The sequence below is a fragment of the Gymnoscopelus braueri genome, assembly GCF_963280865.1.
Source record: "Gymnoscopelus braueri genome assembly, chromosome: 20".
Classification (NCBI taxonomy): Eukaryota; Metazoa; Chordata; class Actinopteri; order Myctophiformes; family Myctophidae; genus Gymnoscopelus; species Gymnoscopelus braueri.
In genome coordinates, this window is record NC_137622.1 from 34,190,254 (window position 1) to 34,207,355 (window position 17,102).

General features: G+C 43.1%; 1 protein-coding gene across 5 annotated transcripts in view; it reads right to left on the reverse strand.

Annotated features, from left to right (window-relative positions):
- The window catches only part of diaph2 (diaphanous-related formin 2), a 688,393-nt gene that overhangs the window by 290,793 nt on the left and 380,498 nt on the right, over positions 1-17,102 (reverse strand). For all 5 annotated transcript variants that reach the window (XM_080415256.1, XM_080415259.1, XM_080415257.1 and 2 more), the window contains one exon: positions 855-956. In XM_080415256.1, coding sequence (XP_080271382.1) covers positions 855-956 — 102 coding nt within the window. The remainder of the gene's footprint in view (positions 1-854; positions 957-17,102) is intronic.

The window sequence follows — 17,102 nt, forward strand, 5'->3', positions numbered from 1 at the left end:
GAGTTACCTCCGCATTATAGGGAAAAAGGAGGAGGCCAGAGGCGACCATCGTGAATCATTCACAGAGAGGCATGCGGGGGTAACATGCCGTGTGATTTTCAAAGAACTTTATTACAGCCTGGATGCATGCATGGGCCCACGGCTTCGTCTCCATCATTACAGAGTATTATTGACAGCTGATGCCAGGGCTGCCGATTGCCGACTCTCCTCCAAAACGATATAATCACGTTTCTATCAAAGTCTTCTTTTTTTTTCTGCTGCTGCTGCTTCCGTCAGTTAGAAGTTGCCCTTGCCTTTCCGCATTTAACTCAAGAGGCCCGCTGTTATATTCCGAGCCTTCTAATTATACGTCGTTGTGTACTTTTTATATTGACATGGCCTGATAGAGGCCTATGTTCTCCCATAGAGTAAGTCCTCCTCGATGATTCTTCTTCTAATTTGCTGCTTCCTCGCTCAGCCACCTCCTCACAACGAGGGGCCCTTAGTAAATAAAAAGAGGCAGATATACTAGTGTATGCTATACTGGTGTATGGCACTAAAAACGGTGTGTGTACGTGCACACGCGTGTGTGTGTGTGGTGTATTGAGAGAGACAGTGAGCAGAAAAGAATGGAATGGAATTCCTCAACCGTGCATGCATGCAAGTGTTTGAGTAAAGGGAAATGTGTGTGCATGTATCTGTATCTCTGTGTGTGTGTGTGTGTGTGTGTGTGTGTGTGTGTGTGTGTGTGTGTGTGTGTGTGTGTGTGTGTGTGTGTGTGTGTGTGTGTGTGTGTGTGTGTGTGTGTGTGTGTGTGTGCATTACTACTGTACGTGAGCTCTCCAGCGAGCTGCTCTCCAGGTTATTGTACTCACCACAATGCCAAACTGCTCCGACTCAACCAGCTCCTCGTATTCACCCTTCAGCTCCGCCAGCGCACTCAGCTCTTTCTGCTCCGGCAGGTTCTTTATGAGGTTCTGTAGTAGACGCATGGTATGTACACACACGCACACGCACACACGCACACACACAGAGAGAAAAAACAGAGAGAAAGAGAGAAGAGCTAATGTTAGTTCCTTCCTTTTGTTGAAAACGGGAGATAGCACAAACACTGTGTGGCCTTATGCAAGGTACCAAAACCACTAGCCTATTGCTGTAAATATGACAGCATTCCTTTTTAAACCTCCACGACTAAATAAAGGTACTTTTCTGGACATCAGATCCCACAGACAGTACAGTACAGTACAGTACATACATTAAATGACTAGCAGAAAGGAAACTCCTGCCTTTTAGATACCGCCCCCCTCCCCCGGGTGGAGCAGTTACTAGCATGTTGCTGTGTGCAATGCATGTGAGTAAATATACAGCTCATGGCAAACAAAGCTTCACCTCTGGGACTTTGACTAAAGCAACAGAACACATGAGCATCTTCAATATTAGCTCTAATCTCACAGGACCGACACACTTTGCCGATGGCCTGGCGGGAGAATGAGTTAAACTGTGTTTACTGTGGTGATGATGGCAGTGACACCCATCTGTCAATCACTGTCTGTCCGTCCGTCCATCCCACTGAAGTCAGTTGTTATGACCTTATAAGGTCTAGAGAGGTTATAAAGGAGTAACATATTTCAAACCAAACCAGGGTCAACAAAAAAAGTGTACAATTTATTAACACATCGGGTGCCAAACACGGTCTGAACCGTGTTTTCACAGAGCAGCGCTTCGGTGCCGAACACGGTCTGAACCGTGTTTTCAGTCTCTTTTTTGTTTTTTAGTTTTTTTCACACGGGAGGGGCTGGAGCAGCTCTGGAATCACCCACGGTGATTCTGAGAAGGAAGGGCCTTATAGATCACCGTGCCAAAAACATGGCTCCCCATCCGCTTCTGTTCTATCTCCTTCTCTAAAACCCCTATAACTCCGAAACGTTTTACGTTGGGGAAAACGACTCATTTTGTATGCGCGATCGCTGCGCCATTGTGACCCGCGTGAAAGATGTTATCGTTCCAGACGTTAGCCAGGACCATCGTGCAAAATGCACGCATGCTTTGTTTCACATGGATTGCTCGCCTTGGAGTCTACAGCTTAAACAGCGCCGCGCAGCTCAACGGTGAGATTTCCGGCACCGAACGTAATCTGTTAATATAAAATTATGGCACCGAATGTGTTAATAGGAACAACTTAAATTCACAAGGGATAAACAAACAGGGAAAGCACAAACGTCAGGGTGGCCAAAGCCAGAACAACCCTATACCTGAAAAGAAAACGGAACCTAATCTACACCGAAAGAGAAAGTACAATCTCAACTCCCTAACTACGAAAAACAGGGATAAAAGGGGGAACAAAAAAATGGCAGCACACCCCCTACCAGCTTCCCTGTTCAGAGGCACTCAGGAAAAGGTTTTGGAAATATAATTAAACTAAAGTCTCCTATCTAAGAATGGTTTAGATTAATTTGACTTAGGTCTGAATATAGTTAAGTAAAGCCCTATCTAAGAATGCTTAGAATGACTCTAACAGACAGTTGGAAAAAAAGGTCTCAGCATGTGGTGTTTCAATGGTAAAAGAGAGCTAGTGGGCTGTTCTTTCCAGGCTTTTATACTGGCTGGTTGATTTGAGGAACGAGGTCCAGGTGTGTCCCCAATCTCCACTGCCACTCCTCCAATCTCCACGGCCACTCCCACCAGGGTTAAACACACGCCCACTATGGCCTTAAAGGGCCGTAACACAGTCCATAACAGTCCTTCCGCTCCGCCTCCAGAACCCACTTTATGTGGCATTTTGCTTTCTGAAAGTATGTGCAACTTTACACAAGTCACTCAACCCAGTGTGTATGTTTTAATGTTCCTGGTGGTTTGGATCATTTAGCAATTTCTGCCTACAGAATGTGGAGGACGACGACAGACAAGCCCAGGAAAATCCTGGTCTCTATACTGCCTCCCCCTGGTCAGCCGGGGTGCCTGGTGGAGGGGAAAGGAACTGGTTGGAATAACGTGTTCCTTCCACGTGCTACGTCTAACCAGGGAACCTCCCCCCTGTCGGGTGATAAGAAGCGGCTTGCTAGCTCTCATGCATTGAAGGAGGCATGAGCTCGGCTCTAGGCTCTCCCTAGGCTGGCAGAGGGAGTGTAGCGCCCAGGATTACATAGGCAATTGGCACTGGGGAAAAAAATGGGTTACAAAAATCGTGGGATAAAACTTTGTTAAAAAAATTAAAGACAAGCCCAGGAAGGTGACAATAGCGACGGTGAGATGATGAGGACCAGCAGGGGAGACGATGATGAGGAGGATGAGGAAGAGGACGTTGGGGTCTCTCCGTTTTTTCCGTAAATGTTAATTGTCGGCCTAAAGGTCAGCTGTGTTAATGAAGCTAACCGGGGCAAATGTCCTCCCCTTTTTCTCTGAGGAGAAGGAGAGGAAGAAGAGGTGCCCTTTTCCCCTAGTCTTCGCGAACCTTCCTCTCCCCGGATTAGTTCTCCCAAAATGTATTCAGCAGCAGTGCACTTGGCACAGAGTCGTCACGTGGCCAGATGGGAACACAAGACAAACAAACGGACAGCAGACAACTGCAAACATTGCCATATAGGTTTTGCCGGTCACAACTTGAGACCCCTGGCAGCCAGAGCACAAGCTACATGTTGCGAGAGAAAGTCCACTAAGGCTACTAATGATGACATCTCTGTCCTGCCCCGCGGGAATACAGCAGTATGAGAAGTGAGCCATAATGCAGGCTTGGCCAGTTCCTGTTTGGGTATAGGAGCTATTATATCAAATGCTGCTTGTGTTTTGCTGCAGCCCCAATTAGAGTCTGCAGCAAAGCACGGGTGCCTTGATAATGAAGGCTTTTGATCATGCGGGTAAAAAGCAACACAAAGAAATCAGAGCACATCATTGTGCAGCTTGTCAATGAAATAAAAAATCTCGGTAAGATTGCAATTATGTATATGCATCCTCTTCCTTTGTATGAGCCATGGGTACGCGGGTAAGAGACTATTTTAATCTCAACACAGAGTTTGCTAATTATTCATTGTGACCTTTAAAGTAGGAAGCCTTATTGATTGCACACAAAACTCAGAGTCCTATTTTCTGAACCTGATGACTCGTTCTAAAAAAAAAAGGAATGGTACTGTAAAAGGACACACAAACTTTCAGGGGTCATGATTCAATTTCTGTTTTTTGTTTTCTGAATTGTACACACTGCAGTGCACACAGGCATTTCATAATGCATGTTTCAGCATCAGATAAACTGTTTATGTTCATTGCAAAAATCCGTGCAGCTGTTCATGAAATGATTCAAACAAAAATGAACTAATGGCATATAAAACAATCCACAACCATCTATAGTGATGCTTATGACAATAATGCCTGCTATTACGGCAACAATCAAAACAGGGTGGGTGGTACCTCGTGTACTTATAAAATGGTCCTCTCTCCCTCTCTTCCTGAAGTCTAAGAAGCATTTAGCAGTTGGATCAAAGAACAAAGAACAACTGCACCACAGATTCTGAATGGAAATTCAGAAAACACAGAAACCGCTCCTCCTCTGCAATACTCATTGCTAATACTCCGGGGAATCCGATTATTTGGGTTGTTTTTCCTCTGCTGCTGCTTGCCAGGCAGAGACGACGGGCAATTAGAGGTGTCTTCTGGCCCTTATGAGATTCCCCAGTGCTAACTTCTCCGAGGCCGTGTGTGTATACATTGGCAGGTCTGAAAGGTTTCATTTCTGAAATGCTTTAGTTTAGTATAGTTCTTCCCTTTCAAAGCCCAGGTCCGTTTCAGCAGCACAGAATGTACGGTATGGGAGGGAAAGTGTGTCTTTGGCAGAACGGAGGCAATTTCCTTCCATTTTGCGCGTGTTCTCCCTCGCCGCGCAACACAGGGGAACATGGGGTCATATCCATAATGTTCTTCTGTATGCGCGGTGCATATTCAACCAGTTACACATATGACACTCATCACCGCAATGATCAAAGGCATGAAAAAAGGGGTCGACGCTACGAGTTACAAATGTTTCCCCTCACTCACTCGCGGCGATGAAGATTTCACACATACAGACTAAAAATAAAAAATAAAAACCCCTCATAGAGGAAAGCCTGAGGAAGGAAAGAAAGACAGATGCGATGGAATCCACCTCGTGGTTTGTCGTTTCATTTGTCACTCATCTAGTTAACCCATTAAGGCCTGAGGTTCCGATTCTACAAAATGTCTCCAAAATCCCAACAGTATTCTGAAAAAAACGTATGTTTCTATATCAGTTTTCTTTTAACTTTTTCATGTCAAGGACCCCCAAAATGATATGTATTTGGCCGCCGACCCTCATCTGAAAATGTTTTGTTCCAGGGACCCCCAGAAGCAAAGAATAGAGTTAAAAATCTTCGCTTTAAACAATATATATTCAAAGATTTGCACATATTTTCACGATTTTCCCAAAATAGCAGATCTACAAGCTCGTAGTGCGGCACTCGGTGCCGCGCTATGAGCTTGTATATCTGCTATTTTTGAATAGCCAAAGTGTAAAATATTTTTTTTTTAACTCAAAATGACACACAGATGCGTTCCAGGTCTGAATGGGTTAATTACGAGAAGCTCCATAGAGTGCAGTTGACACAGAGGCAGCGCCATATGTGTGACAATGTGGGGGGGCCTGGGTGGTGATGAGGATGGTGCCGGGCCAGACTCTACCTCACTGCGGGCCTCCAGACACATCTCTCCCAGTCTGGGAGAGATTACTGGAAGCAACGCTCCCATCCCCATCCCCATCCAGTCATCTATACCGCCTTGGGCAAAGATTAAGGCGACGCTTATTGGCAGCACATTCCAGGACACAGCAACGTACGAACAACAACACCAACACCAACAACATCCATGGAATGATGGAGTAGTGTAAAGACATGTGGAAGTCCAGTCCATTATTAAAGTAATACAATGCAGGTCCACAAATAACGATTTTTAGCAGCCTCTGCTGGTCATTACCGTCACTGCAGGCCGTTCGTTTATTCCTCCGTTACCCAGAATCCCATTTGTTTTCACCGGTAGACGGAAGCGTTTCAAAAAGCGTTCTATACGTGTTTTATACTATCTGTGGATCGTTTCTCTTAGCCAGTGGAGCTTTAGTTACCGTGAGCTGTGTTTCCTTTTGCTGTTGTTTTTCGATCTTCAAATCTTACAATCTCTTAAAAACAGCGTGAGATTCCTTTTTGTTATTAGCGCGGTAGTTCCTGGCCAAACAGGAAACCGGTGCGGTAGTTCCTGGCCAAACAGGAAACCGGTGCGGTAGTTCCTGGCCAAACAGGAAACCGGTGCGGTAGTTCCTGGCCAAACAGGAAACCGGTGCATTTCCGTTTCCGTTTTCCGGCCGGATGACGTCATTTCCGAGCCACCTTTTCAATAGAAATTATAATAGAAAAGGCTTTTGGGGGTGAAATTCATGGAGTGGGTGTTGTGAAACATTTGCCACTCACAAAAGATATACAATTTAACTTTAGTTTTGTTGAAAAAGTTACCTAGTATTACTTTAACACCTGAGGCAGTGTTGATTTTGTCGACTAAAGCTATGACGAAAAATGTTCGTCGACTACCTTTTTTCACGGACGAAAACGAAATAAAAACGAAATAAAAACTAAGGTACGATGACTAAAAACTAAGACTAAACATATTGACAATTTCGTCAACAAATAAAAACTAGACTAAAATGTTAGTGAGGGACTAGTGGAGAAGAGATCCAGAAGAACTAAAAGACAAGTCCTTTTATGTTTGGTTGCGCTCGGGTGTTGCGCTCTGAAAATAGCCGATCTACAAGCTCACCGCGACGTGTTGTGAGCTTGTAGATCGGCTATTTTCAGCATGCACCCTGTAAAACCTGCAAAGTGTAAAAGTAGAAAAAGTGCTCCTCGGAGCACTTTTTTCGATCACCAAGAATCGGCCTCAGGCCATAATGGGTTAAGTTGTACCATATACTGGTACAGTACCAGTATATTTGTGCCTGAATATCAAATCATGCCAATTCAGTGCATAATCTCACATTCGCCTTTTGATCACAAAAGGTGCGTTAGGCCACAGCTAATATGCTACCAAGCTTCAATTTGCTAATTGTCTAATAAAATAAAAGCACTTTTTCTTTCTTTCTTTTGTTATTTCGAAAATAGCAGATCTAAGCAAAGTGTCACATTGTGAGCGTGTAGATTTGATATTTTCGTTATTTTGTTATTTGTATGTATACAGGGGCTTAAGTGTTTAAGAAAAAGAAAACAAGTACTATACTGTAAGCAAGTCTCAGAAAGCCAGCTGCTGGTTTTGCATGAAGAAAGTGTGCTATCTCCATATTAGTATGCAGGGCCTGTTCCTTACCAAAGTCATGAATTATGACACATTTTCTTTAGGTTCTGTCTGCCTTGCCCACGAGGGGAAATAAATCACTGTTGTATGCTCTCATATCACTTAAGATTTCAAAGGCAGCTTACTCTCCCTTTACAGTGTGTCATATATTTTTGGTACATGTCTTTATTGTCTATTTATCACTTCACACGGTGATTTCACTATTATTTAGTACACTTACTATTGACGATGGGTAATATACACCATATAATCCAACCATCACTCACCAGGAGCTACAGTGTGTCATTGCAGTTGAGCAGAAACCTTGTTACATCTTTTTTCTTATATAAATGAATGCCATATTTGATACTTTATTGCATTACAGTATTGTAAAAAAAATAAAAAAAAAAGTAGCTATACTAGTCTATAAGTTTGCACATCTGCTATTTATTTTTTGTTTTTGGAAAAAAGTATGACGTTTTTTGAAACACCAACAACGAGTCATATATAGTGTCATTATTGTCATTTGAAGTGTTAAACACTGCTGTAACACTGCTGTAGCGCCCCATATGTTGCGATATGTGCAATTCAATTTAGTTTTTGTTTACTGCGAGTACTCTCAAACCCCTAAACAGTGTCTGTGGCAAGCGTACTGCAGATCGGAGCAGTGGTGCACCGTGACAACTGGAGGCCCCTGGCAGCAGTGAGCTGGGTTGTATAATGTACAAATGTACACATTTGTAAAGTCAAACAAATGCCTACAGTCGCACACAAAGTTGAGTAACTTCTTTGAACAACACATTTGAAGGGGCAATTAAAGGGAATTTCACTTTGAAATACTTTGGGGGTAATTTTCACGACCCCAGATTTTCTTTTTCTTTATTAAGTTGATTCAATACTTCGATATTTGATATTATATTATTCAGAGAGGGTCGCCTCCTGTATCCGTAAGCCCATTCAACTTCAACTCCATGTTAGACTAATTGAAAACACGTGTCCCTGGTTCTGGTGACTGATATTGATTGTCCTTCTCTAATGAATGGATAGACCTTCATTTTTTTCCCCGATTAGTTATTTCATTATGTTAATATTTTATGCAGTGTAATGTTGCATCAAGGAGTCCATGCGTGAAATCCATGAAGCCCATGCATGAAATAACTAATCGAAAAAATGAAGGTCTTCCGATTCATTAGCACAAAATTCAGCCACCAGAACCAGGGACATGTCATGTGTTTTCAATGAGTGTAACATGGATTTTGAAGTTGAATGGACGTCCATCCAGCATAATCTACGTTTTTTATTGACCGTATATAGGCACATATGGAGATCTGGTTGTCCAGATCCGACTGATATGCCCATATACTGCATGGGCCATACATACATGGGCTGTTGCTGATGATATCAGGGAACTCCATACAGTATATGAGCATAAAGGGCACAGGCAGACAGACACATACAGAGGTCTCCATACATGGGCATAAAAGAGACACAGTCAGACAGACGGGGTACAGAAACAAGACCAGGAGACCTGGTTCTGCCAGACCCAGAATAGATTCCTAGTACATATAGGTGAAAAGCATACGTCACGCTAAGCTTGGCCAATCAAAAAGAGGGACATGTAAGCACCATATATGGACAAAAACGTTGAACCGTTTTTGTCCATATATGGACAAAAGAGGGACCGACAAAGCCTCATGTAGGCCTGACCCCCTGGGTCTGGCAAATATTGATAAACCTGCATGTCCTAATGTCATCAATTAATATGACGTCATAGTACTGGCGTCCTAGACTGGCCTGGACTCCATATTTGGGCATGCCTGACACGGAACTCCATAAATAGGCGTAAAAAGGGACACAGACAGACAGATACAGAATTTGATGAAAGAGAGACAGATAGACAGACGGCTACTCTGACAACGTGTACAACGGGTACTGCATAACCGGGTGGGTCAGGCATTTTCCAACTTGCATCGTTCCCGAGTAGGTCTAGTATGTTGAATTAAGCAACTTAATAACTGCCATGGGTGCGCACATAAGTCAGAGATTGACTTGACATTGTTGATCGTTTTCAAGTGAAATACCCATTTAAGAAACATTGGCACGTTCAGTATTCAGACATCTAACCCGAGTCGTCTCCACCCACCCCTCACCCAAATATGGTACAGTAGGTGTCTCCGGTGAGAACCAGCTCATTTATGAATCAGATTTGAAATGGCAATTTCAGATGCACACGCCACACGTAATTTCACTGCTAAATGTCACACATTCACTCGTCCCCTGACAGGCACTCGAAATGACAAAACCTCTAGTAATGTCGTCTATTTACTAGCGTGCCATCATCACACATGTACGTAAATAACGTTCACCCCAGAAAAGGGACATTAGGGTTAATGCGGTTAAACATTAGAGGGAAACGAATCAGTGCAGATGGTTAACAAACGCCGTGTCCTCTTCTCACGTGCAGTGCTCAGATTAGAATGAACAGCACACATGAGTGGTGAGAGGAAGGATCTCGCAGCAAAACGCCATCTAATTTTTTTGCCACAAACCAACTAACACCTCAGAAGAACTCACTATGAACAAAGCTCCTGCAAACAGACTGACAGGCGACAAACCAACTGTGACAGATTCCAAAATCGCATTAAACTGCAGCGAGTGAGATAAAGGCACATATGAAGGAGAGAGGCAGGAGTGAGAGAGTGTGTGCATATGAGAGAGAGAGAGAGAGAGAGAGAGAGAGAGAGAGAGAGAGAGAGAGAGAGAGAGAGAGAGGGGTGGGTCAGCGGTTGGGGATGTGACATGTGACAGACCCACCGTGACATTAAATTTGTCTTTCAAAAGAAAAATATGGAGGAAATTTTAGATGCACACCTGTGCAGCTCCATTTTAGTCTTTTGTTTCTTCTCTCCTTTTTTCTGGGGAACGTGTGAAACTATACGAGGGAGAGAGGGGGCCATGCAGAGAAGGTATATCCGTGATGGAGAAAAAGAGCTTTTAACCCACCCTCAGGTCACAGCTAGTGGACGTGACGCACACGCAGGTTAAATCAAATGAAGCGTGGATGGATGTAGGACGCTATAAGCCTCGGAAACCTTCGTAACAGCGGACTTTAAACTCTACAGTTTAAATGTGTGGACTGATTATTCACACAGTAGCTCTATAAAGACAACATAGCAGAGCGTACATGCAGAGACAGCATCAGGGGAAAAAATCAGTCGTCTCTCGAGGTGGAAATGAGAAGCGTAGATTCATGTAAAACCATCCCCACACCGCAAAATAACAATATGGCTCATTTGTGACTGGACTATCCTAATACGGCCTTGGTCACATAATCAGACTGTCAATCAAAAGCAGCAGAAAGAGGAGCTCGCATACGAAACGGAGATAGAAATTAATTTGTTTGGAGAGTCTGCTGTCTGACTGCTGTCTGACAGAGTGATATACCATCTGTCACTGAAACAAAGACGATGAATTGGAGGGCATAAACATAGGAAAAAAACAAGTGTTCTATTCAGCCAGTCAAGGAAACACCAGCGCTCACTGTGCCTCGAGTTGACTGTGCTTAATCAACATCAAACAATTGTGTTGTGCATGCATGTGAGGACGTGTGTGTGTGTGTGTGTGTGTGTGTGTGTGTGTGTGTGTGTGTGTGTGTGTGTGTGTGTGTGTGTGTGTGTGTGTGTGCGTGTGCGTGTGCGTGTGCGCGCCTGTGTGTCCATCTACTGTATTTGTTTGTTGCAGTGGTGGAAAGTAACAGAGTAAATTGACTTACCGTAAGTACTTTAGTTAGTAAGTACATGTTGAGGTACTTTTACTTTACTGGAGTATTTCCAGTTGTTTATACTTTTACTCCACTACATCTCAGAGTCTAATATTTTACTCCACTACAATTATAAAAAAAAAAAATGTGTTACTAGTTATTTTATAGATTTAGATTATTATTACAAAACATACATTAACCACTTATAACCATAAATAGCCCTATTTAAACTTTGACTATTTGAAAATAGCCGATCTACAAGCTCACAACGTGTCGCATCGCAGATCTGCTATTTTCAAAAGATTTTTATACATTTGAAACCTGTGAAATGGGACATTCAGCATAATGAGTACTTTTACTTTTGGTACTTCAAGCATATTTTGATGCCAATAGTCTACTTTTGTACTTTTACTCAAGCAAATTCTGAATTCCGGACTTTTACTTGTAAGAGAGTATTTCTATATTGCAGTTTTGATACTTCTATTCAAGTAAAAAAAAAATGTCAGTACTTTCACCACCCCTGCTGTGGTGGTTAGTTCGTTTTCAGGCCTGCGGTCAAAGCAACTGGCGTGAACACTATATTGGCCGTAGGTAGAGCGGTGCGGTGATGATGATCAGAGTACAAGCAGTATACCTCTGGGTCCGGGCCATCCTTTTGTGAAGCCATCATCTGGTGCTACACCAAAGCCCATCCTCTGTTCCCTTCTCCTACCCTCGCTTTGTTTATCCCATCAAGTGCATCATTTCATGTGTGTTATGTTTTTTTTCCTTCCTTCCTGTAAATCAGCATAATGTATTTCACATTTCATTGTTAAATTAGCATTTGATGCAGAGAGGTGGGGGGGGGGGTGGTGGTTGTGTGCCAAAATAAACCTCAATTAAGCTCAAGGGGGACCCAGTTTCTCCTGCTTAACCCTTTAAGACCGGGAACGCATCGGTGTCATTTTTTTTTCTTTGGCTATTCACTCGGTGCCGCACTATGAGCTTTGTATATCTGCTATTTTTGAAAAATCTTGAGAAAAAGTGCGCAAATCTTTGAATATATATATTCATTTTCATTCACTCATTTTCATTAACTCAAATCTTTGCTTCTGGGGGGTCCCTGGAACAAAATATTTTGAGATGGGGGTCCGCGGACAAATACATATCATTTTGGGGGTCCTTGACATGAAAAAGGTTTGAGGACCACTGATATTATAGCAACATACATTTTTTTTTTTTTTTTAACATTAGGATTTAGAAAACATTTGTAGAATCCCCAGTAGCAAAGATTTAAATAAAAAAATATCTCTTTAAAAAGATATTTATTTAAAGATTTAAATTTTTTCCCCCCCAAAAAATGTAGATCTACAAGCTCATAGCGCGGCACCATGAGCTTGTATATCTGCTATTTTTGAATAGCCAAAGAAATCTAAAAATGACACACAGATGCGTTCCAGGTCTTAATGGGTTAAGCGCTAATCCAACGGGCCTGATGCGCCGCCATACTTATCGCCGTGCCCCACATGTGCACTTTACACCGTGCAAATGATGCCCGCCAATGTGTGTCAGGCTGCTTCCAGTCACCTGTTGTTACAGCAGGGAACAAAGCCTGGCGTGCGGGCACTGCCAGAGCCTGCAGCCAATGGTCTATACCACAGGTAATGAGGGGTCCATGCATATGGATGGGCATTATTGTGGCCCAATCTGGATGATTGACAAAACAGATAAACAATAATAACAAGCAAGGCACGGGACAAAAGCGTACTGCGAGGCCTGTTGTTGCCATGGCAGGGTGAAAGGAGGCAGCGCATGGCGGAGAGGAAGCCGATCAGGTTGACGTTTGCTCTCTCTCTCTGCACTCTGCCTGTATTTGCTAGTCTAGTGTATGTGACATTGTGGACTTAAGAACCCGCACACGTTTGCAGCTCCAACACTACATCTTAATATATCAGGGTTTCCCCTGGCTTTTTGGAGGGCTTAGTTTGCTGTGTCACTTGGTGAACGCGGGGCGTACCACCCCAGTCTATAGGTGCTGTTTGGGGATACATTTTGTGTTATTTAACAATTAATTATATGCATTTTCAAATGCATATTATTTTGGACCACATCAGGGTTTTTGGTTAACACTTTTACTGCCAGAGTTTAGTCATGATAATATACTCACCCAGTGCCAGCGATTTGTGTTTTATAACCTTTTCAACCGGTCACAGAACTTGTATATCCATTTTGATCCATCATCTTACCGTGTTTATAAACACACACGATCGATGTACCAGCCCCCAAAGGATTACGTTTTCTGAGGCGAGCTATCTTGGCAGGCACCATATCCGGCAAGAATGCACATATTCCCCCCCCCCCCCCCCCCCCCCTCGCTGGCCACAGAACATTTATATATATTATGATCGTGTGTCAGACCGTTGGTAAACACAAAGGGGATAACTGTTCGTCGTCCAGAGAAAAGAAAATATAACCGGAGCTTTCCCTTTCGTTTTTATACCATGTGAAAACGACCATGTCTAGCCAAAACAGGGAAAAAACAGTTAACTCAAGATCAAACCGGAAACAATAAACAGGAAACGGTTATTTTTGCCAAGGATGAGTCGAAAGCGAATGGGAAGAGAATAAAGATCAAGGATGGTACAGAAAACAGCGCGATCGTGTATTAAACCACAAAAAGACCCTATCCCGAGATATCTCGGGATAGGCGGTTAACGGGCGGATTTGATATCCCGAGATATCTCGGGATTGGCGGTAAATGTGTTACTGATATGATTTATTTACACAAAAATGTATTGTCTACAGTATATATAATATGAACAGAGACATTAATTGGCAGATATACATAGCCTTCTTTGTAGCATTTGACCTGGATTACGCACACTATAGTACTTGGGCGACTTTATTTCTATAGCAGCCCCAAAACATTGCCGCGGTACTTCTCCCACAATTTTGGTGGCACACACAGGAGTCATTATGTCAAAACGACCGGCTTCATCTGAGAATCGTGTGCTTTTGCTAAGTGACATGATGTATTGTTTAATTGTTTTGTGAATACATTTTTCCCATTGATTTGAATGGGAAAATGTAGTATTTGTGGTAGGGGCCTATTTCTTAAAAATAAAATGCCATATATCATCAACGCAGGATCCGATCCGCACCAAATTTCAACGGCATGTTGCTTGGCCTCTAACACGATGTCTCCCATCGGATTCCTTGTGTGGCGACGGCGTCGGCGTGATCAAGGCCAAATTGCACCTTTTCTAGTTACAGCCCTTCTTTTAAAGAACATAGTTATTTGACTGCATTTGTTATGCTACCGTTGACTACCTTTTGTTTAGTTTTTTTGTTACCTTGAGGTCTCAGTCGCGTCGAACATTTTGAAATTGTGCATAATTTATTTTCAAAGCTGTCGAGCCTTAAGTCTGCAGCTTGTAGGTTGAGTCCCGCGCACAAGTGCTTCTCGTATCGATTCTAACTGAAGGCCTTTCAGTGTGATTCACCATGTGCCAGCCAGGTAGGAAAGCCTGCTGAGGTCTCTCGGCAGGAAAGAAGACAGTCCCATGTTTCTCTTCATCTCGGTAGCGCGGGCAGAAAGCCACATGCTCTGCCGCCTCCCAAAATTGAGAAGAAAAATCAATTAACCCATTCAATCCGGGGAACGTCATCTCTGTCATTTTTAGATTTCTTTGGCTGTTCAAAAATAGCAGATATACAAGCTCATAGCACGGCACTTGAGTGCCGCGCTATGAGCTTGTAGATCTGCTATTTAAAAAAAAAAATCGTGAATATGTGTGCAAATCTTTGAATACATATTTTTTAAAGTAAACATTTGTAAAATATTTTGTTCCAGGGACCCCCCAGAAGCAAAGATTTAAGTTTCAAATGTTCGCTTTAAAAAAAAATACATTCAAAGATTTGCACATATTTTAAAAAAAAATAGCAGATCTACGAGCTCATACCGATGAGCTTGTATATCTGCTATTTTTGAATAGCCATAGAAAATCAACAAAATTACACACGTGCTGCGTTCCCGGTCTTAAGGGGTTAAAAGAAGAAAATCGCATCTGTCAAGCGTATCTAAAGCAGACACGGCGCTCCGGTGCTGTCTGTGTCGCAGACAGACCTCCCATGGGCCTGCTAGAGGAGGAAGATGGAGTTTACTTACATCATCTGTTAGACATCGCTGAGATTCTCTCCTTCTTCTCACTTTGGTTTTTTTTTTGGGGGGGGGGATTTGGTTTTAATAAAAAGACTTTATTGCTCCGAGAAAAAGCATTATCGATTGACCCGTCTCTCCCAGGCTCCCGACTCAAGATCTCAAGGTTTTCTTTTCATTTTGACGTTGCTGTTGGGAATTGGCTCTGTTCAAAAAGAATCTCTTCAAGGAGATGGGTTTTGAGGGGGGTGGTTGATTTTTGCCCACTGCAAAAGCCAGACATAAAAGTTAAGACTGACACTTGGGTTGGATTTGACGGTAATCATTCGACCAAGACACACTATAGACATTCATATTTCATTATTCCAGCCTCTATCATCTGTCCAACACAGGATTCTGCTTGACGTTAGTTACCACTCTCCGTTATCTCTTCCAATATGTTCAGGCTAGCAGCTCAAATCAGATTTTGTGGCCTATCCAGATTGGAATCACATTGGTTTCGAGTCTGAAGTCTCTGAACAGCAAAAACAAAACAAAACACGCAGACACGCACGCACGCACGCGCACGCACACACACACACACACACCCACACACGCGCGCACACACACACTGATTTTTGCAAAAAGATTGATTGATTGGATATAAAAATAATTAGAGATCCAGGCACTCGGAGTTAAAAGAGTGAGCAGCCTTTATTAAAACTTTATTAATGTTTCACCGTCGATACCTGTTGGTTTAATAAAGGCTGCTCCCTCTTTTAACTAGCGTTTATTGTGTTACTCTTTGGGTAAATTTGTATATTTACACCTTCAGTCGATGCCTCATATCCATATGAGTAAAATCGCCGGGGTGGTTTGTTTATTTTTTTGAATATGTTCTTATAGGACGTGATCTAAGATTCCCTTATGGGGATTTCAACACGAACCGAGGGGGATAGCGCCGCCCTCTAGCGGCAGTGGCGTCAGGACTTCGCCGCTCTATATATCTGAATACACTTAACCGATCAGTTCACTTGCAATGTCCTAGGCTGCCCTAGCGTGTCTCTGGCATAGAGGGGCGGGTTCAAAATCGCCGGGAAAAAAATCTGTGAGATCCCATTGGTTCACCGATCTGTCCGTCAGCCCCATGCCCCTGCTCCTCCCCCAATGTGTAGCATTGAGAGCCCTGACGTAACAACATTTGGAGCGACGCCCACTGCACTCTGGTTGGTTGAGGAAATGAAACACTTCCTATTCCACGAACGGACAGGCTGGTCCAGGCTCTTATTTTTTTAGCAAAACTAAAAAATAAAAAGCCTGGAGATCGAGGCTAGAAATGTCATAAAGATCCAAATTGAGAAACAAATTGGGATTCTCCTGCAAGCCTTTGACTTGCATCATGTACACAGCATTGCGTCGGCGCCCGCTGTTCTCAGCACCATTCAGTCAAAGGGAGGGTTAAGTGCATGCCTAATGCCCCCCTTCCTTTAGACTATATTAACTTGGCATGCGTCCACAGTTGCTGTGAAAATGTAAGCGAGATGAAATGGGGGAGCAGGTCGACGGCAACAGAGATCAAAGTGTTGGAAAGGGGAAGCCCTACAGATACTGTCATCATCTACAAATGTTTAGCGAAGCGTAACCTGTATCTCATTACTGTAACACCCTCGTCTAGGCTGGCACCCACATTCTCCACTCTTCAAGTTACAGTGCTTTCACATTCAGCCCGGCCATGGTACCCATTATCAGTGGTGCTCAAACCTTTCTTGGCTCAGTCAGTACCCCCTTTTCCCTGAAGTGTGCCGTTTAAGTGTATTTGTTTGTCTTTAGTGTGTCTTTAGTGTGTGTGTGTGTGTGTGTGTGTGTGTGTGTGTGTGTGTGTGTGTGTGTGTGTGTGTGTGTGTGTGTGTGTGTGTGTGTGTGTGTGTGTGT